Source organism: Ovis canadensis, chromosome 1 (assembly GCF_042477335.2).
Source record: "Ovis canadensis isolate MfBH-ARS-UI-01 breed Bighorn chromosome 1, ARS-UI_OviCan_v2, whole genome shotgun sequence".
Lineage (NCBI taxonomy): Eukaryota > Metazoa > Chordata > Mammalia > Artiodactyla > Bovidae > Ovis > Ovis canadensis.
The window spans coordinates 41,558,584-41,580,013 of NC_091245.1; the positions used below are offsets into that span (position 1 = coordinate 41,558,584).

The 21,430-nt window shown below is 42.7% G+C and overlaps 1 protein-coding gene across 4 annotated transcripts in view; it reads left to right on the forward strand.

The window, feature by feature from the left end:
- Nucleotides 1-1,944: 1,944 nt before the first annotated feature.
- DNAJC6 (DnaJ heat shock protein family (Hsp40) member C6) overlaps nt 1,945-21,430 on the forward strand; it is a 172,995-nt gene continuing 153,509 nt past the window's right edge. For 2 of the 4 annotated variants that reach the window (XM_069593855.1, XM_069593851.1), the window contains exon 1: nt 1,945-2,155. In XM_069593855.1, coding sequence (XP_069449956.1) covers nt 2,041-2,155 — 115 coding nt within the window. In that variant the 5' untranslated portion in view covers nt 1,945-2,040. Of the gene's footprint in view, nt 2,156-10,747; nt 10,811-15,458; nt 15,614-21,430 lie in introns of those variants that run through there. The other 2 variants (XM_069593862.1, XM_069593871.1) reach the window with 2 other exon arrangements.

A 21,430-nucleotide genomic window follows, 5' to 3' on the forward strand; every position in this document is an offset into this window, starting at 1 on the left:
TCTTTGGTAAAGCACTTGAAGGAAAATTAAATGCATCATGACCATTTACTCCTAAATATCTTAGTATGTATTTTCTAAAACTTGGATATTTTCTTACCAATATAATGATCAACAGTTTATCACTGACAAAGACTCTTAAACATATATGAAAAAAAATGAAAGCGTTAGTTGCTTAGTTGTGTCTTACTCTTTGCAATCCCCATGGACTGTAGCCCATTAAGCCCCTTTGTCCATGGAATTCTCCAGGCAAGAATACTGGAGTAGGTTGCCATGCCCTTTTCCAGGCGATCTTCCCAACTCAGGGATCGAAGGTGCCCACCAGGAAGTCCTGAAACATATATATATGTATATATAAACAACATATATATATGTTATATATATATAAACATATAAATATATATATTTCTCTGTGTATCATCTAGATGCATTATCAGTTACCTCCTTTGGTTATTTAAATTTTGATCATTTGGTGAAACTGTCCTATAATAAACTGGGCTTTTTGTTTGAACCTACAAAAATGGCAAGATTCAACCTAACTTAGAAACTTTATTAAGGCTTTATATATGTAACCTGGCCTCTCTGATGCTCAGTTTCCCCCATCAGTTAAGTGTATATATGGATATATGTGCTCATTCCTGTCCAGCTGTTTGCCACCCCATGGACTGTAGCCTTCCAGGCTCCTCTGCCCATGGAATTTTTGAGGCAAGAATACTGGTGTAAGTTGCCATTCCCTACTCCAGAGGATCTTCCCCACCCAGGGATCAAACACTGACTCTTGTGTCTCCAGCACTGGCAGGTGGATTCTTTACCGCTAGCTCCACCTGGGAAGCCCTCTGTTAAGCATACTGCTGCTGCTGTTAAGTCGCTTCAGTCATGTCGGACTCTGTGCGACCCCACAGACGGCAGCCCACCAGGCTCCGCCGTCCCTGGGATTCTCCAGGTAAGAACACTGGAGTGGGGTGACATTTCCTTCTCCAATGCATGAAAGTGAAAAGTGAAAATGAAGTCGCTCAGTCGTGTCCTACTCCTAGCGACCCCACAGACTGCAGCCCACCAGGCTCCTCCGTCCATGGGATTCTCCAGGCAAGAGTACCGGAGTGGGGTGAAATTGCCTTCTCCGCTGTTAAGCATAGATATTAATAATTTCTCTCCCATGAGTAACATTGGGAGAGTTAAATAATGTATGTAAAACCCGACACATGAAAGACCTTCTATACACATGAGCTATTACTATTGCAGCCAGGCCCTGTTAAGGAGTCTTGGTTTTGCTCTTCTTCTCTTGGACTCCCCCAGCTACAAGCAAAATCGCTACAGAGACGAAGTGGTGAGAAGGCTGGGCTACCTCAGCTCTGACATCTCAGTTTCCTCATCTGGCAAATGGGGAAATGCTTTCTACCCCACAGCGGTAGTATGAGGTTTAATGGCATATGTGTAAAAGTCCCTGGACATAGACTAGGTTCTTAAAAAAAGAGAAAAACAGGTGATTCTTAATCTGTTATATGAAGAAAACAGGAATATCTGTCACACCTAAAAAAATTCGAACATAACGTGGAATCATCCTGAGGAAGTAGAAGGGAATGAACAAATGCAGTCAGAGCCGAGGACTTAGGAATCTGCATGGTTTAGAGACTGTGATCTCCCGGTCAATTACCTGACCTTTCGGAGCTTCAATTTTCTCTTTTGTAATTTGGGGATAAAAATCAGCGCATATCCCAGGAGTTTTTGTGTTAATTAATGATGCCGAGCTGTAGTCGGGCAATCTGTGGACACCTCCGGAATCAAGGACGAATGACTAAAGCTTTGAGCCGTGAGCTGCTGAGCGCTTCCCCCGGGCTGGCGCATCCCGGCAGCGCCCCCAGGCTCGGCGCGAGCGCGGTACCCACCCCCAGCCCCCGCCCCCCGCCCGACCGCAAGCTCCTCCCCCCGCGGCCGCGTCCTCCCCCGCGACGGCCCGGCACCTGGCAGACGCGCGGCGGCCGGGGAAGCGGGAGGCGACCCACGGGCGGCGGCGGGCGGCGGGGGAGGGGTGCGGGCGCACAGATGGGAGCAACTGAGAAGAGCGGCAAGAAGAGCCGGAGGCTGTTTTCTTCGCTGCGGCCGTGGAAGGCGACCCGGCGGCTCTGGCGGACGCGCTCGGCTTCCAAGGCTGCGCAGGGTGAGTGTGGGCGCGGCCGCGGGACCTGTTACTGCGCGCCGCGGGCGCCGGCCTTCGACTGCTGGGGGCTGCGGTGGCCCCGAAGGCCGTAGGTGGCATCTCCCGCTGGGTTCTCGGCTCCCAACCCACCCCCGCAACTCCCCGGGACCCACGGCGGGGGGAGCGACGCCTCCTGGATGTCTGGCCCTGCCTGGGCGACCCTCCATCCTGACCCTTGGCCGCAGGGACTAGACCAGTGCTGGAGCTCCCCCGGGGTCGCTCAAAGACAGTCCTCTTCCCTCCTCTCCATCCGCCTCCACCCTTGAGCATCTCCCCTTGGCCCAGGTGGTTGCAGCTTGCTTATTTCCCGAAGAAGTCCCAGTGTGTCCGTTTGGCTCTTAGCAGAGGGAATCCGGGGTGCCTCGGAGAAACAGTTTGCATCCCCCACCCCCAAACACCTGGCTGGCACCTGCAATGCAGTACCCGTTGGGGGAGTTAATCCGATCCAGGTCTGCCTTTTAGGTCCTCCCAATCTGGACCCACCCCCTTTCCAACCTGTTATCATGTACGCTCTAGTCACGATTACCTATTTTCCAAACACATTCCACCTTGTCCTCAACTAGGCCTTCACTCACATGTATTCAATCACTGACTTACTGCTTTCATTCATTCCAAAACGTTTATGGAGCTCCCCAGTGTGTCAGGGTCGGGAGAGAACCAAATAGACAAGGCCACAGCTCATGGAACTACTTCCAGAAGGGGAACCTACATTACACACTTCAGACCGGTAAAAATCCCCATTACAAATTGCCGTGTGTACTTGGCAGGAATCAGATCATCTGCTGGGAGAGGCAAAAAGGTAGAGGGGCCCTGGCTCACGTGGAAGGTGGCCAGGGAGGGTCTCTGAGGCGATGCCATTGCAGCGGAGCCTGAAGACTGATCCGGAGTTACTCCAGCATGGAGCCAGGGTTAGAGCATCCTGCCAGAGGCAATAACAGGTGGATAGCATCCCAGTGCCTGAGCTTAGCAAGGGGAAAGTAAGGGAGACAGGGCCTGCTCAGGGTCTGAGTAGGGTGTAACAAGGAGTTGGGATTTTATTCCAAGTGAGCTGGGAAGACACTGCGTGTTCCCGGCATGTTCTGAACACAGGGCCTGATCCGATATGCTGGCTCACTGCTTTATCTCTGTCTGCAGTGGCCATGCATTGGTCTCTCAGCCTGGCCAATTCCTACCCATCCCTCAGGACTAGCACAAATGCCATCTCCCCTGTGAAGCCTTTCCGGGGCTTCGTGCCACCTGTAGCCTCTCTCTCCGTATTTCGTCGTCCATAGGACGTTTGTCACTGTTCATCTGCTGTTACAGGTTCCATGTAGGCAAGTTCTCATCCACTTCATCTTTGCATCCCCCATCCAGCTAAGTCCGGATTTTGTACTTTTAAGATACCTGTTTGCTTGTGTGTGTGTGTCTCCTGTCTTGTCCTTTTCATCTGTTTCCATCATGTGAGCATTCTTATTCCGAGGCTAACATGCCTTGAGCTCTAAAATGGCCGACCGGGGCCGAAGGGAGACTGCACCAGGGCCCTGTCATTGGTGTTGGCGTCATCCCCACCTCCACCCCAGGGTTGTTTGGAAGACTAAATGAATTAATGAGTTAATAATTGTAAAGTGCTGGCACATAGTAAGCATTCTAAAGAGAAATTTGACAAAGGGCAAAAACAATTTTCAAATATTTATTTATTGTGTTAGAAATAAGCTTTTCAATTATGGATAGTTAGGGAGACTCTGTAGCTTGGCATTGTCATCTTGCGAGCTTTCAAAGGATGTATTCTTACTTTTAGTCTGTGTGCCAATTAAATTCCTTTCTCCTTGCATCAAACGGTTGCTGAAACTTAGTAGGTCTGAAGGCTGACCACCCCCGCTTTTCTTTTCAGCTTGCCTGAGTAGTTGAATAGATTGGGAATTGCAACAAGTATTGCTTTAGTGATACATGCATAATGTTTCTCCGGGTGTTGTGTGAATGTTTTGCAAAAGAGGAATAAATGGATATTCCTACTGCAGTGAATTGGGTTAGGATAAGCTTTCTAGTTTTACAGTTTTTAAACCCAGGTGTATGCTATATACACAGCCATCCTCTCCTCTTCTCTGTTCCCATCCTAGACTTCACCCATGGATTCCCAGGGCCCACTGCCACACCACACCTCTCTTTTCTTCAGTAGGATCTTGGCTGATCACTATATTTCCCTATTTTCTCCCCACCCCCAACCTGGAGATGAGGCCATTAAAATGTCTTATGTTATATGACACTTTACAGTTTACAGAATAGCTCAACTATGAGGTTTTGTTTAGATGTTAACAAACCTTGGAAAGAAGGATGACAGATGGTATTTATTTCCCGCATTTTAGAGATGAGGAAAGTGAAGCAAGAGACGGGTAGCTTGCTGAAGTTCACAGGACTGGTGTGTGGCCGATTTAGGCCTGGTTATCCACACAGCTTCCTTTCTTCCACGTCAGACAAAATAAACATGTTCCAATATCTATACTCATAGAAGGAAGAAGTAAAATGAATGAATATTATGCAATGAGTGAAATCCATATTCCAAATTTTATTTATTTTTTCTTAAAGGTGGCCTGAATTTCTCATGATGTCAACATCACTTAGGGCATCTATAATGGTTTGGTGCCAGACAGACTGTGATTTAAAGCTGCCACTGATGAGTGGCACACTAATAAATGGTGTGATCTTGGGCAGGGTGCTGAATCTTTCTAAAACTCATTTATCTATCATATGTAAGATAGGAATGATATTCCTAAGAGGTTACTGTGATGATTAAATGGGTTAATGTATATAAAGTGCTTGGTACATAGTAGCTCACAGGTGGTGGTTATTTTTATTAATTTTAGTCCAGATATTCAACCATATGATCACACCAGAAATATGGGAAGTTCAGTGGGTGGTGGGGTGAAACATGACTGGAAGCTTCTTAGGGGCAGCAGTCCCTTCTGGACCAACTGGAAGGCCTTCCATGTCAGTATCCTCCTCTCCCCTTCCCATCTTTTTTTCCACCAGGAGACTACAGGTGAGAAGTAGCATAGCTTCTGGGAATCCCTGGCATCTTTTCAGCTTAACATTGTATCCTGAATGTAGAAGATGAATGTAAATATGTTTATGTATTTATTGGATGACAATACATGAATGAATAAGTAATAATTGAATCCTCTAGGATATATATATTGATTCCTTACTTTCTTGCTAACACTCAGTGGTGTCTGCCTTTTTGAAGGGTATGAAGTGGTACTGCCTGGTTGTTTTATATTGAATTTCCCTGACAAATAATGAAGCTGAGGATTTTTTCATATGAATATTGGCCATATGTGACGAAGACGTGTGAATGCCTGTTTATGTCTTTTCCCAGTTTTTTCTTGGGGGTTTGTTTTTTTCTTATCTACTTATAGGAGTTCTTGAAATATTCTAGATACTAATGAGTTAGTGGCTTATATGTCCAAGCAACTTTAAAAACTATAGTAACCATGCAAGCTGTTCTAAATGAACAAGCTGTGCTCCAGTAGAAATAAACCCCCCAAGTTGCGTTCATCTTTTATAGAGAATCACATTTTAGTCAAATATCAAAGCTTTTAGGTTATTGAGCAGGGAGCAAATAGTTGGTGGAAGTATTTTGTGAGCAGTAGCCTTTCCTAGTCCTTGAAATGATGGTAGAAAATGGGTCTTATGCTCTTCCCACCAGAAATTACCTCCCACAAACTGTGGTGGGCCAAAGTGCCCTTGCCTGAATTGAAGTTATTTTTTGTAAAGTCACAGGTTGGAAGTGGAGTCAGTCTCCATCAGCAGGTAGTGCTTCCAGGACTAGTTACTTGGAGGAAAGAACAGAACACTTGTCAGGTGACCTGTGGTTTATGCTCTTACTGCCATTTTCTTAACCATATGTTCCTACAAACAAATCACAATGAATGGGGAGAATGATCACTACCTAGGGATGTTGGAAAGATCAGATGAGATCATAACTATCAAAGGGCCATGTAAATGCAAAGTATGTTTGCTAGGCCCAGGGGAGTAATCAAGCCTTTGCCACGGTGGGACCCATACCTTTGGGCCCCATCCCTTCTACTCTCTGTTCTACATACAGATGCCTGATTGTAGGCAATGCGGGCTCCAGACCAGCAGCAACAGTGTCTCCAGAACTTGTCAGAAATGCCAGTCCCTGCCCCCCCACCACAGAACTACCCAATCAGAAACTCTGGAGATAGGGCCCAGCAGCCTATGCTTAACCAAGCCCTGCAGTCATTCTGATGTACGCTAATGCTTGAGAACAGGCCTAGTGGGATGTGCAAAGGCTTTAAAGACAGCGAATGTGGGATTTTCAATCTTAACTCCCGTTTGCCAGCTTGTGTGATAAGCAGGTTACTAAGCTCTCTGCCTTCCGGGCTCTCCCTGATAGAAGGAAGAGGATGTCACTTCCTACCCAGGGTTTGTGAGAAGTCAATGACAGGCAGTATCCAGGTTCTGCCACCAGGTAGCTGTGTGTCCTTCAGCAAATCTCCTTTCTTCTTTCTGCTTCAGTTTTCTCATCTGAAAAGATGGGCTGGGACTTCCCTGGTGGTCCCTTGGTTAAGGCGCCTTGCTTCCACTGCAGGAGGCACAGGTTCAATTCCTGGTCTGGGAACAAAAGTCCTGCAAGCCTTGCAGCACGGCCAGAAAAAAAAATTAAAAAGATGGACCAGCAAGTGTTAACATGCATGCTGCACAGCTTATTGTGTGCCAGCCATTGTCCTAAACATGTGAATATTTTAATTTTGTTTAGTTCTTACAGTAACCCTGTTTTACAGTCTCTATTTTATAAGTGAGAAAACTGCAGCACAAAACGGGTAAGTAATGTTTTCAAAATTACACAACTAGTAAGCTTGGATTCAAACCCAGGCAGTGTGCTGTGAAAGTCCTTGCTTTAAAGGCCGTGCTTGGCAAATAAGTTCTCTTTAAATGTATGGTGCTGCTGATGAGAAGAGTGCCTGGCACAGAGTAGGCACTGCATGTGTGAATTCTCTTCCCCTTGCCTTGTGGCTTGGCTTCATCAGAGCCTACCCAGCTTTTCTGATAGTCATGCTGCCTTCCTCTGTGGTGCCCCTAATCACAAACCCCCCTCCCCCTGCCCACCTCCAGGCAGCAGTTTTCTCACTCCAGATAGCTCTCTCATGGCTGAGCAAACCAAACAGAGGCTTGGCTGGGGGAGGACCAAATGTGGTGGTGCAGGTGAAGTCACCCTCCTGTCACCCTACCCTGGCATGTTTCGAAAATGAATGACTAAGCCAGAAGAGAGTCCAGGCAAGTTACCCAAAGATCATTGGGTTTGCCTCATTTGAGACAGAGCCTCCAAGTCTCTTTTGCTCTCAGATTTCCAAGGGAATGTGAAAGCTTTTTTTTTTGCTGAGTTTTTCTTCTCAGTAAAATTTACAGCTGGGCAGTTGAACCCACAGTGTTAACAGCAGCGTGTTTTTTTTTTTTTTCATTGTTATTTTGCTAGGACAATGAAAAGCCTTATTCTCTTTCAGTTCAGGGTGTCACTCATTGTTCTTGAAAATTCTTTTTGGTTTTGCTCTCAAGATGGCCTCCCTCGCTGGGCATGACTCACCAGTCTAATGACTCAGAAGTGGCATCTGAGAAGACAAGGACTGGGCAGAGCTGTGAAGGGACTTGTGGCCAGTGGAGCCTGCCTGACGCGTTCCCTAAACTTGGTTATTGAGATGGAATATCATTTCCATTAATGGTTGTGGGTACCAGTTTAATAGGAGCGTAGGGTCTGCCAGAGACACTGCCTTGTTCTGGAAAGCTCCAAGGCTTGAGTTCATCCTTGTTCCTCAACTGGGTGTGGCCTTGATGTGGCCACATCCTTGTTTACTGCGGGCCAGACAAGACTTCTGAGAATTACCAAACACTGCTTAGAATGGCCACAGAATCAGACAATCTAAGGCTTCTGTAAAATCTGTATCATGAGGGAAAACATGTTCTTGGAAAATCTGCTTGATTAAAAGGGGCCTGGAGTGAGCCTGGCAGGGCTTGAGCTGATCCTGTGTGCCAGGGCTATATAGTTTTCCTGATATGTAATTCTCGCAGTAGCCATATTATCTGTTTATTATTTTCTGCATTTTATGAGGAAACTGAGGTGCAGAGGGGCATGCTTGATCCAGATCAGCAGGTGATAATACTAGTCTTAACAGCATTTATGGAGCCCTCCCTTTATGCGTCATGTTTTGTGCTGTGTACTTGACATGCACTAACTCACTTGAGCCTCATCCTGCCCTAGGAGTTAGGTACCTTATTGTCTGCATCTTACAGATCAGGCAATAGAGACTAAGAGAGGCGCAGGAACATATCCCAGCTACCTCAGGAGCCAGGAAATGGCAGAGCTTATGTTTGGACCTGGCCTCTTCTGCTCTCCTATTCAAACGCAAGCCTTTCCTCAGCAGACCTTGTGGAAAGCTCTTGTCCTGAGACCACAGGCTCTTTAAGAACAGAATGTTCTGTTCAACACTGTGTTATTCGTTGTGTTCAGAGCAGTGTCTGGCATAATGAATATTTACTGGATGAAAGAGTACCTGGATGGTGGCTCTTAGCGCTTCCTTCTTCACCCTATCTGCCCCTAAAGGAGCTCTGAGCTGGGCGCTTTTCGGCTGCCCTGGCCTTGGGCCTTGGAGATGGAGATGCCTTTTTCTTTGAAGTGATTTATGGGCCATCCTGGTCCATTTGGTGGCCAGTGAGGAGTTCCGGTGAAGGCAGATTTTTCTCATTGGCCTTTTTTCAAAGATGAGCATAAAGTTATTATGCACTGTCTAGGAAAGATGGAAAAATAGATAAAATTACCCCATACTTTGGAGGAGTCTTTAAATTGTGGCAGCTAGCAGTCAACTCCAGGACCCCTGTGGTCATGACAAGCTTATGCTCCATAGCTGTGTTTAACTTGGGCTGCAGTAATGAGCAGGTAAACACTAGCAATTAGTTCTCTTAATGTGCCCAAGTATGTTGATAATTATACTTTACATTTATATAGAACTTGGTTTATAAAGTGGCATGTCTATTCTCTCTTTTGACCTCCTGAACAGCCTAGAATATACACAGGGCAGGAATGCTTAGCCCCACTTTACAAATGAGGAAACTGGTGACAGAGAGGTTAAATCACCTGCCCTACACAACTCAGGTAATAGTGGTAGAGAGAGGTCTTCACCTTCTTACCTCTCCTCCCTCCAGCAAAACTTCCATGTTAGTATTGTACTGGGGATGAAAGTAATAGGTTGGTTTATTTTTTTTAATACTTTTTAATTGGGATATAGTTGATATACAGTGATGTGTTAGTTTCTGCTGTATGGCAAAGGATGTATTTCTTTTTGTTGTTCTTCTTCCAACTTAGTGAGGGCCTGGATTGGGTCAGTTAATCTTTCTCAATATCAGTTTACCAATCTGTATAATGGGGAACAAACACTGCCCATTAGTGAGTGCACTTGGAGCTAAGGAGGTTGTGAGAGTTCAGAACTTTTAAAACAATTTCTGAGTGAAGATTTTTAGAAGGGACTGTGATAACTCTGATCCATTTCCCACAAATGTATGCTAAATGGTACCGCCCTGGCCACGCTATCTAAAATAGCACCTCTTTTACGTCATTATCATGCTTCAGTTTTATTCACAGCATTCACTGCCATTAATTATGTTTGTATTTATTTGTTTATGGCCTGTGTGAAGCCTCCCACCCAGATGTGACAGCCGCGAGAGCAGGTATTTGGTCTGTTTTCCTGCCCTCCTGAGTCACTAGCAGGTGGAGTTGTGCCTGGCACAGATAACCACTTGTTGAGTGAATGAATGAAGGAATGGATTGGAGCTATGCAATGATTGAAAGTAAGCTGGAACTGGATGATTGAAAGGTTTGCTTGAGTATTCCTGACTGTCTAACAGAGGGGTCTTGGTCTGGCTTTCCACAGATCATTTCTGTCTCAGCCATCTAGTGGCTTTAAAGCCTTGAGTACCAACTTATGCCTGGGTGAAATGGGTTCAATAATCTAGGTCCATACAGCAGATACAGTCATTGTATGGCACTGTATGATGCATTGTAACAGCTGGTGAGTGGCCTGAAGGCTGGGGCTGGTTCCGTCACTGTTTTATCCCAGTACTTAGCACAGAGCCTGGTTCACAGAAAGGTAAAGGAAATGTTTGCTGAATGAATGAATATGTAAGAAGAAATGGCACAGGGCTCTTAATCCACCTCCAAAATGAAGGTCTCCATTTGAGGATAAGCTTGGTGCACGGCACACACGTTCCCCTTTCAATTTGAATCAAATCTCTCTGGAGAGAAGCAGGCACTAAACAGTGCCCTAACCTACTGCAAGGAATGGCAAGCCTAGGCTCCAGATCCAGTTCCATGCCATGTTTTGGAATTTGTGTTTACGTCTGCCTTCATCTCCATCCTTTCCGCTTCAGCATAAGCAAAATTATAACCCAGCACACTGACTTGCATGCAATTATCAGAGCCCTGGTGCTCCTCCGTTGAGGGACTTTGTCCCCGAGACTGCTGACTGTCTGAATGACAGATCTAGAGTCAGAGTTGCAGAATCAGCCGGACTTTCCTGCTCCTTTGCAGCAGAGGCAGGAGGGAGAGAATGAAAGATTCTGAAAATAAAGGTAAGAGGCTGACTGCAGAGGGAAGGCTAAAAGATGCTAGGGTTAAGATGTCACTCCGTGGACATGCTGAGTGTAGATTAAATGGCTGGTTTAAAGTTAGTGTGCATATATTATTTTAAAAGTCTAGTTATATAATAAACATGACATTTAAAATTAACCGGTTTCTGGTTTCCAAATACTGTGTCTTTCAGTTTTCCATTTTTGTGCTACTAAATATAAGAACATTTTTGCATTCTTCATTTAATCCTGGCTGAGAACCACATATTTACATTTCAAAAACTTCCTAGTAATAGCTTGCTTTTATTTCAAGAGTGTTCACATTACTTAATATACAGGTCTTCAGTGCATTATTGGAATTGCAATATCTGAAATACTTCAGACTTTTTACAGTCTGGGTTCTTAAGAAAAATGTGGACCAAGAATCCTTTAATGAAGATTCACCTTTTCAGGAGGATCCAACAGGGAGCTGTCACTGACCTTCAGAAGTGTTTATCTTGCAGAGAAATTTTCAGATGCAAACTCTCCCCCCACCCTAACCCTAGCCTCGGTCCCTAGATCCCTGGGCCCTCCCCCAGCACCTTCCCCCCACATCCCCCAATTCTGTTGAGGCATGGGGGAAGACAGAACAGATTTAAAGGAAAATTCAGGAAAGCACAGAGGTCTCTAAAGGGAGCCAGACAAATATTTTAAGCTCAACAACGATTCTGGACCATACTGAGGTTTTGAATTCGGAGGCTCCGTACATTTTCTTCCGCAAACAGGGGAGGAGCTCTAGATCTCTAGGCTCGGGAGGCTACAGGGCGTACCCCAATCCTGTTCCCGGGAAGGAGCCCGTCCTTGGTGCTGCGTAGGTGCTGCTCCGGGTCGGGTGCAGGAGGAAGGTGCAGGGTATTCAGGCAGCAAAGCTCCCGGGGAAAGCTCCTGGGCAGCTGCCATTCCATCATCTCACCACCTGGGCCAGCCCCAGCCCCCCTAGCGCTAATTTTAGGGTTTGCCTGCTGCATCGCGCTCCGCCCCCCAGCAGGCATTCGCTGATCTCACCCCAAGCCTCTGCGCAGCAATTTGCACTCCACTCTTTCCTCCCAGAGCGGTCTGCTTTAAGGACACTGCAGCACTTTGCCCCTGGGGACAGGGCTTGGATGCCCAGCTGATGCGTGGCACGCAACTCCGGGCGGGTTACTTGTAACCACCGACCCTTCCCAACACCCGAGACGAGATGTTGGAGTGATCAGTGAGACCCGCACAGGCCCCAAGCCTGCTGACTCTACTGTGCGCAGGACTGCTTGCTTGGCCTTCTTCAGCCCAGTCCTCGGCCACACTTTGTGGCGTGCAGTCTTACTTTAATGGACAGGATGCTTATTTCATATTAAAAATAAACAAAACCCGACTAACCAAACAAATCAAAAACACACAGCCTGATGCTGGTAGGGAGGCTGGTATTTTAATCTATCACGCTGTTTGTAAGGAAGGCTCTTAAACCATCTCTCTCTCTATAATTGAGGCTTTAAAAGGAGCTGGGGTAGCTGGTGTTTGTAGATTTAGGTCTAATAGGCTCTGGATCATTCATGTCCACATATTGATCTCTGTGGTTTTGATGTTTAAATTTTAATTAAACAGCCTGAGCGGGGAGATTTGCATGGCCCTGGTAAATCAAAGAGGACCTGTCCACTGCTATTTGTAAGCCAGGCTCTCATGGACAAATAAAACATGTGCATGTTTGTTTAAAATATTTTAAATGAACTCGGGGAGAATGTTGGCCTTTCTTGTGTTGTTTTCAGTAGCTGGAGAAAGGGTTTCTGGAAAGAAAAAAAATATGCTTATATGCCCTGTCATGCTAGGCCAGAGGCATGGTTTAGAAGAAATTGAGACTGAGCTGGAGGCTCAGGTTAGGTTAATATTCACCATCATTTAGAATGGAAACACTCTCACTTTCTCAAGTGTATCAGGATGATACAGTATGATACAGTGTGTACAGGATGATACAGGATGATAAAGTGATCAATATTCAACCCCCCAGCTGCCTTTTTGAGGGGAGTTGGTATTTAGAATTTTGTTCCACTTTATTTTGGAAGGAGCCTTGGTAAGTGAGAATGGTTAGGTTCCTTCTTGTTTTGTCACTTAACTCATTACTGACCTAGCACAAAACCCTTTGGATCTGTTTTCTTATATTGAAAATGGAGTAATCTTAGACCAGAGCACTGTGCTTAAGGTTGTGGGTCATAAGAAAGCAATTTAGTGAATCTCAAGCAACCTTGTAGAAAAATGAAATAAGATAGAAAATATCAGAAACCATTGTGTATGCTCAGTGTAAATAATTGTTTCCTGTAACTTCTGTTTTAGGTATTTATGTTTATTTATGTAGATATGGGCTGCGTTAATGTCAGATCTGTTTCTTATTGCAAATCCTACTCAAAAGAGTTTGAGAAACACGGCAATCAATCATAGCTTCCTGGTTTGTCAAGGAGTCTATGAAATGTGGTTTTATATGCATGTCCACTTTTGTTTGTGTATGCTGAGAATGTCAGTAGTTTTTCCTCAAAATTTTGAAGGGGTTTGAGATCCCAAATAGGTTATGAATCATTCTGTTTCTACTAAGGCCCTCACAAGCTAACTTCTTAGAGATCAAAGAATCCTTTCAGGGCTGGGAGATGGGTGTGTGTTGACAGGACCAGTTAAGTGTGAGATGAGAGATGGAGTGTGTGAGCATGTTAAAGAGAAAGTGTGCCCATGGTAACCAGACCATGAGAGCTATTTGTAGATTCCAAAGTGCCAGTTGGTGACCTAAATATGAAACATAAATATCTAAAAATTAGTCTTTGTGCTGAAAAGTACCACAGGAAACCCACCAAAACGTTGTGCTTTGTTTGGAAGTTACCTCTGCTTGGAAAGATTGAAAACAAGAACCAGGTAAAATCTCAAGAGACTGACAGGGACAAATAAATCATCAGAATGTTGGTAGGCAGAAACAGAATTTTTATAAGCTACCATCACATGACTAGTGTTCTCTAAATGTTGAGCTGTGGTTTAATAAATGCCTTTCTTTTTCCTCTTTTCAGTACATCTTAAGACAATCTGATGAGGCTTTTAAACACAAACGGCGTTGTATAGCATTTACCCAACATCTCAAAATGCTCTGCAAGCCAGAAAAAAACTTTGTATGGGGCAACTCAGGAGAAAATAGTTGAATGAGTTAATGACTAGGTATTGGCAAACATGACAGCTAATTATACTAATAACAACCATAGCTCCTATTTAATGATCGAGTAATATGTGAAAAGCTCTCTGCAAGGTGCTTCACACATTGTCACAACACTGCAAGGCTGGAGGTATTTTACGTGTAAAGAACTGAATTAAGAATTTGTATGGGGACACGTAGCTAGTAAGTGGCAGACCCGGGGTTCAAACCTGGGTCATTTTATCTTCAAAACCATTCACATGGTGTGCAAGGGCTTGAGAGTAAGTAGCATGGGAAAACAGCAGTTTTAAAATAAAATTTTCAGCATTATTTATTGTTGGATTAATTTACTTATTATAAAAAGGGAAATGTGAACTGTAGAAAATGCTGGCTTTTGCATAATTTTCTAGACTGTGTTTATTTGGAAAACAGGCATTTTAACGATTAAGTTCAGCTGCAAATTTTTCTTATATTTTTAAGTTCTCTGAGTATTTTGTACAACAAGATTTTAGAAACAGAAATAAAAAAGAATAGTGCAGAGTTTGAAAATTTGAGTGGAAACTTTTTTTTCCTACAACAGTTTAGGGCAAATAGTTCTTCTTTCAATTTTTTCCTATGTTTTATTTCAAAATAACAAGCATGACATTTTGTGAGCAAATAAAATTATGTGTGACATTGTAACACAGTAAAACTAGGATTAGAACACACTCTTTCCTGACAGATTTTGATTTTTTACTGAAAGTTATTACAGAATCTGATTGGGAGTTTGAATATTGTCAGATCCAGACTTCTAAACCCTAAATATTTAAAAGACTATGGTGCACACTCCCCAGTCAGCAGTTCAAAATGAAATCAGTGCTGTGCTTGGTTGCTCAGTCGTGTCCGACTCTTTGTGACCCCATAGAAGGTAGCCCGCCAGACTCCTCTGTCCATAGGGATTCTCCAGGCAAGAATACTGCAGTGGGTTGCCATGCCCTCCTCCAGGGGATCTTCCCAACCCAGGGACTGAACCCAGGTCTCCCACATTGTGGGCAGATTCTTTACCATCTGAGCCACCAAGAAAGCCCAAGAATATTGGAGTGGGTGGCCTATCTCTTCTCCAGGGGAACTTCCTGACCCAGTAATCGAACCAGGGTCTCCTACACTGCAGGTGGATTCTTTACCAGCTGAACTACCAGGGAAACCCCCTTAATGTGTGTGTGTGTGTGTGTGTGTGTGTGTGTTTTAACAACCATGACTATTTTTAGAAAAAGTGATACTTTTAGAGAAAACTCAATTCTTTCAAGATTTTTGTCCTTGCTGCTTGGGACTGTGTAGGTTAGGCAAGTGATGTATGTTGGTTGGGGTGATCTATACATGGTTGAGTGAGTTTTCAGCTTCCATGGTTAGCATGAGATAAAGCTGGGTTTAGAGCCTGAACTATGTCAGTGGTTTCTCAAATGCACATGATACTGCTTCCTGTTGTTATGTGCTTCCTGTGGAACATATTAGAAATATGCAAGGGGCTCTAGCAGCGTTCACTGGGCAGAAACTGGAAATGCTTGATGGCCGGCAATGTTCCTGATTGTTCCATTTAATGATGAATTATTCCTGGGTCCTGTGCAATTTTCAGATGTTTTGCTGAAGAGGTAAGTTGAAAAACTCTCTATACTTTTCTGAGCCTAGAACATATTTATTGGTTTTACATATGCACTGAAATTTCCAGGATTAAAAATGCTGTGTAAAGCAAGGAAAGATTTTATTTAATACTTAATTGTGTTTAGAAAAATCACTTGCCCAAAGCACCAATTGGTTTGAGACATCAATACAACGTACCTGTCTCATTCAGTGTATGTACCTGTACATGTATGAATATTATATCTTGCTTGAGTATTTGTATATTGAAATCCATATTGTTTTGGTATTTACTTCTCTTTTATGTTATTGTTGATATATACATATAGTTATTGTTTAATTGTATTAGGTAGATTATTTTATCTTTAAATTTCATCTTGAGATGCTAAACAGGGAAATACAGGATATTTTTATATTTGTATATATGTATGTTAGAGTATAGGGCTTCCCTGGTGGCTCAGATGGTAAAGAATCTGCCTGCAATTCAGGAGACCCGGGTCTGATCCCTGGGTTAGGAGGATACCCTGGAAAAAGGGAATGGCTACTCACTCCAGTATTCTTGCCTGGAGAATCCCATGGACAGAGCAGCCTGGAGGACTCTAGTCCATGGGGTTGCAAAGAGTCGGACATGATTGAGCGACTGACACACACACACATGTTAGAGTACACAAATGACTCTATTTTTACCTCTTTAATAATTTAAAAGAATTTCAGCAAACATTAAAACTTTTGGAGACTGTATATTCAATTTTACTTTTCTTATTCTTTAAAAAAAAGTTAGAGCAGTCTACAACAATGAGTTTGAGCTGAGCATTAACTTACCTCTTTAAGGGCAGAAATACTGAGATATAGGCATTATAAATCTTCCAAAAAATAATGCCACTGGTAATATATAGTTGTGTTACTGTAACTGGAATTTTAAAATTTTACTTTATAATTATTTGCTGTTAGGATGTAAAAATATAGTTGATTTTTATTTGTTGACTTTATTTCAGTGACCTTGCTAAATTCATTTATTAAATAGTTTTTAGATTTTTGTAGATAGTAGGTTTTCTATGAATAAAGACACTGTATTTCTTACTTTCCAGTCTTTATACTTTTTATCCCTTTAATAGCCAGTATTATTGCACTGGCTATACTCTCTCAAAATGTTTAATAGAAGTGGTGATGGTGAGCATCCTTATGTTGTTCCTATCTCAGAGAAAAAGCTATCTTTCACCATTAAGTACATTATTTGATGTAGGATTTACATAGACATTTTTATATCAGATTAAGAAAGTTAACTTCTATTCTTAGTGTGCCAGGTTTTATCATGAATTGGTGCTGAGTTTTATCAAATGCTTTCCTGTTTTGAGGAGCCCAGCCTGGTGCTCTATGATGACCTAGAGGGGTGGGATGGGAGGAAGGAGGGAGACTTCAGAGGGAGGGGAAATTATATATATATATAAACTGATGACTGATTCCTGTTGTTGAACAGCAGAAACCAACACAACATTGTAAAGAAATTATCCTCCAATTAAAAAAAAAAAGGATAAAAATGCTTTCCTGTTTTGTGATGATCATATGACTGTTCTATATTTATTCTGTTAATATGATGAATTACATTGATTTTTTCTTTTTGAATGATCTTTTTAACGTTTGAAGTATAGCTGGTTTACAGTATTATATGATAAAGATGTATAGCGTAGTGTTTCAAAATTTTTGTAGAGTATAGATTATACCCCATTTATAGTTGTTATAAAATGTTGGCTATATTCCCAGTGCTGTACAATGTAATATTTAGAGCTTATTTGGGAGAAGGCAGTGGCACCTTACTCCAGTACTCTTGCCTGGAAAATCCCATAGACAGAGGAGCCTGGTGGGCTGCAGTCCATGGGGTCGCTAAGAGTCTGGCACGACTGAGTGACTTCACTTTCACTTTTCACTTTCATGCATTGAAAAAGGAAATGGCAACCCACTCCAGTATTCTTGGCCTGGAGAATCCCAGGGACGGGGGAGCCTGGTGGGCTGCCCTCTATGGTGTTGCACAGAGTCGGACATGACTGAAGCGACTTAGCAGCAGCAGAGCTTATTTATTTTATACATAGTAGTTTGCACCTCTTCATTGGAAAAGACTCTGATGCTGGGAGGGATTGGGGGCAGGAGGAGAAGGGGACGACAGAGGATGAGATGGCTGGATGGCATCACTGACTGGATGGTCGTGAGTCTGAGTGAACTCCGAGAGTTGGTGATGGACAGGGAGGCCTGGCATGCTGCGATTCATGGGGTCGCAAAGAGTCGGACACGACTGAGCGACTGAACTGAACTGAACTGAACTGAACTGAATTCCCCTACTCCTATCTTCATCCTCTCTTCTTCCCTCTCCCCACTGGTAACCGCTAGTTTGTTCTCTGTATCTGTGAATCTGTTTCTGTTTTGTTATATTTATTTGTTTGTTTTATTTTTACATTTATGTTTTGAGTGTTAAACTAACTTTGCATTACTTAATAAACTCACCTTAGTTGTGGCATATTATCCTTTGCATATATTTGCTGGATTTCACTTGCTAATGTTTTGTGGTGGAGTGTTTTCGTTCAAAGAGAGATTAACCTGTAATTTTCTATTGTGGTGGTGTCCTTCCCTGGTTTGGACATGAAGGTTTTACTGAATTTATAAAACAATTCTTCAATCTGTTCTCCTGAAGAGTTCTGTGAGATTGCAGTTATTCTCTAAAAATTCACTGGTGGAAACTATTTGTGTCTGGAAATTTTGTTGTGGGAAAGTTTTAAAATATGGATTCATTTATTGTAATAGGTATAGAACAGATTTATTTAGATTTTTTATTTCTTTTTGTGTTTTAGTAAGTTTTTCTTAGTGTTTTTTTAGTAAGTATTTTTCTAAGAATTTGTCCATTTTACCTGAACTTTCAAATTTATTGGCATAAGGTTTTCTTTACATCCTTTTATGATCTTTCTAATATCTGTAGGTTGCCTGGTATTTTCCCTACTTTTATTCCTGATATAGATTTTCTATTTTTTATACTGGTAGTTCTCAGTTTTTGCATGCATATTGCAAAGATTTTATAAATTGAATTAATCTTCGCAAAGAGCTAGCTGTTTTTGGATGGGCCCCATGGCTTACAGGATCTTAGTTTCCTGAGCAGGGATCGGACACTCTCCCCCTGCAGTGGAATCAGGGAGTCCTAAACACTGGACTGCCAGGAAGGTCCCTTGCTCTTTGTTTCTAACTTACTTTTACTGTGGTCAGAGAATGCACTTTGCTTATTTATTATATTTTTATTATTTAAAAATTTTAAATTTTATATTGGAGTATATTTGACTAACAGTGTTGTGTTAGCTGCAGGTGTACAGTGGAGTGATTGTTATACGTATTATGCATCTGTTCTTTTAAAAATTCTTTTTGCATTTAGGTTGTTACAGAGTATTGACCAGAGTGCCATGTGCTATACAGTAGGTCCATGTTGGTTTTCTATTTTAATTGTAACAGTGTGTACATGTTTGTCCCAAACTCCTAATCTATCCCTACCCCCACTCCTGCCCTGCCCCCATAATCATAAATTTCTTCTCTAAGTCTGTGAGTCTATTTCTGTTTTATAATAAGTTCATTTGTATCTCTTTTCTTTGATTCTGTATAAAAGTGATATCATATCCTATTTGTCTCTCTCAATCTGATTTTCATCATTTGCTATGATAATTCATGTTGCTGCATGGTCCATTCATGTTGCTGCAATTGGCATTATTTCATTCTTTTTAATGACTGAGTACTATTTCATTGTGTATATGTAACACAGCTTCTTCTTCTTTTTTTTTATTTTTTTATTTTTTTAATTTTAAAATCTTTAATTATTACATGTGTTCCCAAACATGAACCCCCCTCCCACTTCCCTCCCCATAACATCTCTGTGGGTCATCCCCATGCACCAGCCCCAAGCATGCTGTATCCTGCGTCAGACATAGACTGGCGATTCAATTCTTACATGATAGTATACATGTTAGAATGCCATTCTCCCAAATCATCCCACCCTCTCCCTCTCCCTCTGAGTCCAAAAGTCCGTTATACACAGCTGGTAACACAGCTTCTTTGTCCATTCATCTGTCTGTGGACATTCAGGTTGCTTCTGGTTCTTGGCTATTGTGAATAGTGCTGCAGTGAACATTGGGGTGCATGTATTCTTTTGAACCACGTTTTTCTCTGACTGTATGCCCAGGAGTGTGATTGCTGAATCATACATGTGTTCTGGTATAGTTTCTTAAGGAACCTCCACACTGTTCTCTGTAGTGGCTGTACCAACTTACATTCCCACCAACAGTGTAGAAGGGTTCCCTTTTCTCCACTTGCTTGCCAACATTTATTGTTTGTAGACTTTTGATGATGGCCACGCTGACTGGTGTGAGGTGATATCTGATTGTACATTTGATTTGCTTTTCCCTAATAATTAGTGACAATATACAGCCTTGACATACTCTTTTTCCTATTTGGAACCAGTCTATTGTTCCATGTCCAGTTCTAACTGTTGCTTCCTGCCCTGCATATAGGTTTCTCAAGAGGCAGGTCAGGTGGTCTGGTATTCCCATCTCTTTTGGAATTTTCCACAGTTTGTTGTGATCCACACAGTCAAATGCTTTGGCACAGTCAATAAAGCAGAAATAGATATTTTTCTGGAACTCTCTTGCTTTTTCCATGATCCAGCGGATTTTGGCAATTGGATCTCTGGTTCCTCTGCCTTTTCTAAAACCAGCTTGAACATCAGGAAGTTCACGGTTCATGTATTGCTGAAGCCTGGCTTGGAGACTTTTGAGCATTACTTTACTAGCATGTGAGATGAGTGCAATAGTGCAGTAGTTTGAGCATTCTTTGGCATTGCCTTTCTTTGGGATTGGGAGGAAAACTGACCTTTTCCAATCCTGTGGCCACTGCTGAGTTTTCCAAATTTGCTGGCATATTGAGTGCAGCACTTTCACAGCATCATCTTTCAGGATTTGAAATAGCTCCACTGGAATTCCATCACCTCCACTAGCTTTGTTCGTAGTGATGCTTTCTAAGGCCCACTTGACTTCACATTCCAGGATGTCTGGCTCTATGTGAGTGATCACATCATCGTGATTATCTTGGTCATGAAGATCTTTTTTGTACAGTTCTTCTGTGTATTCTTGCCACCTCTTCTTAATATCTTCTGCTTCTGTTAGGTCCATACCATTTCTGTCCTTTATCAAGCCCATCTTTGCATGAAATGTTCCCTTGGTATCTCTGATTTTCTTTCTTTCTTTCTTTCTTTTTTTAGTTTTTTATTTTTTTAATTTTAAAATCTTTAATTCTTACATGCATTCCCAAACATGAACCCCCCCCCCCCCACCAACTCCCTCCCCATAACATCTCTGTGGGTCATCCCCATGCACCAGCCCCAAGCATGCTGTATCCTGCGTCAGACATAGACTGGCAATTCAATTCTTACATGATAGTATACATGTTAGAATGCCATTCTCCCAAATCACCCCACCCTCTCCCTCTCCCTCTGAGTCCAAAAGTCCGTTATAGACATCTGTGTCTTTTTTGCTGTCTTGCATACAGGGTCATCATTGCCATCTTTCTAAATTCCATATATATGTGTTAGTATACTGTATTGGTGTTTTTCTTTCTGGCTTACTTCACTGTGTATAATCAGCTCCAGTTTCATCCATCTCATTAGAACTGATTCAAATGAATTCTTTTTAACGGCTGAGTAATACTCCATTGTGTATATGTACCACAGCTTTCTTATCCATTCATCTGCTGATGGACATCTAGGTTGTTTCCATGTCCTGGCTATTATAAACAGTGCTGCGATGAACATT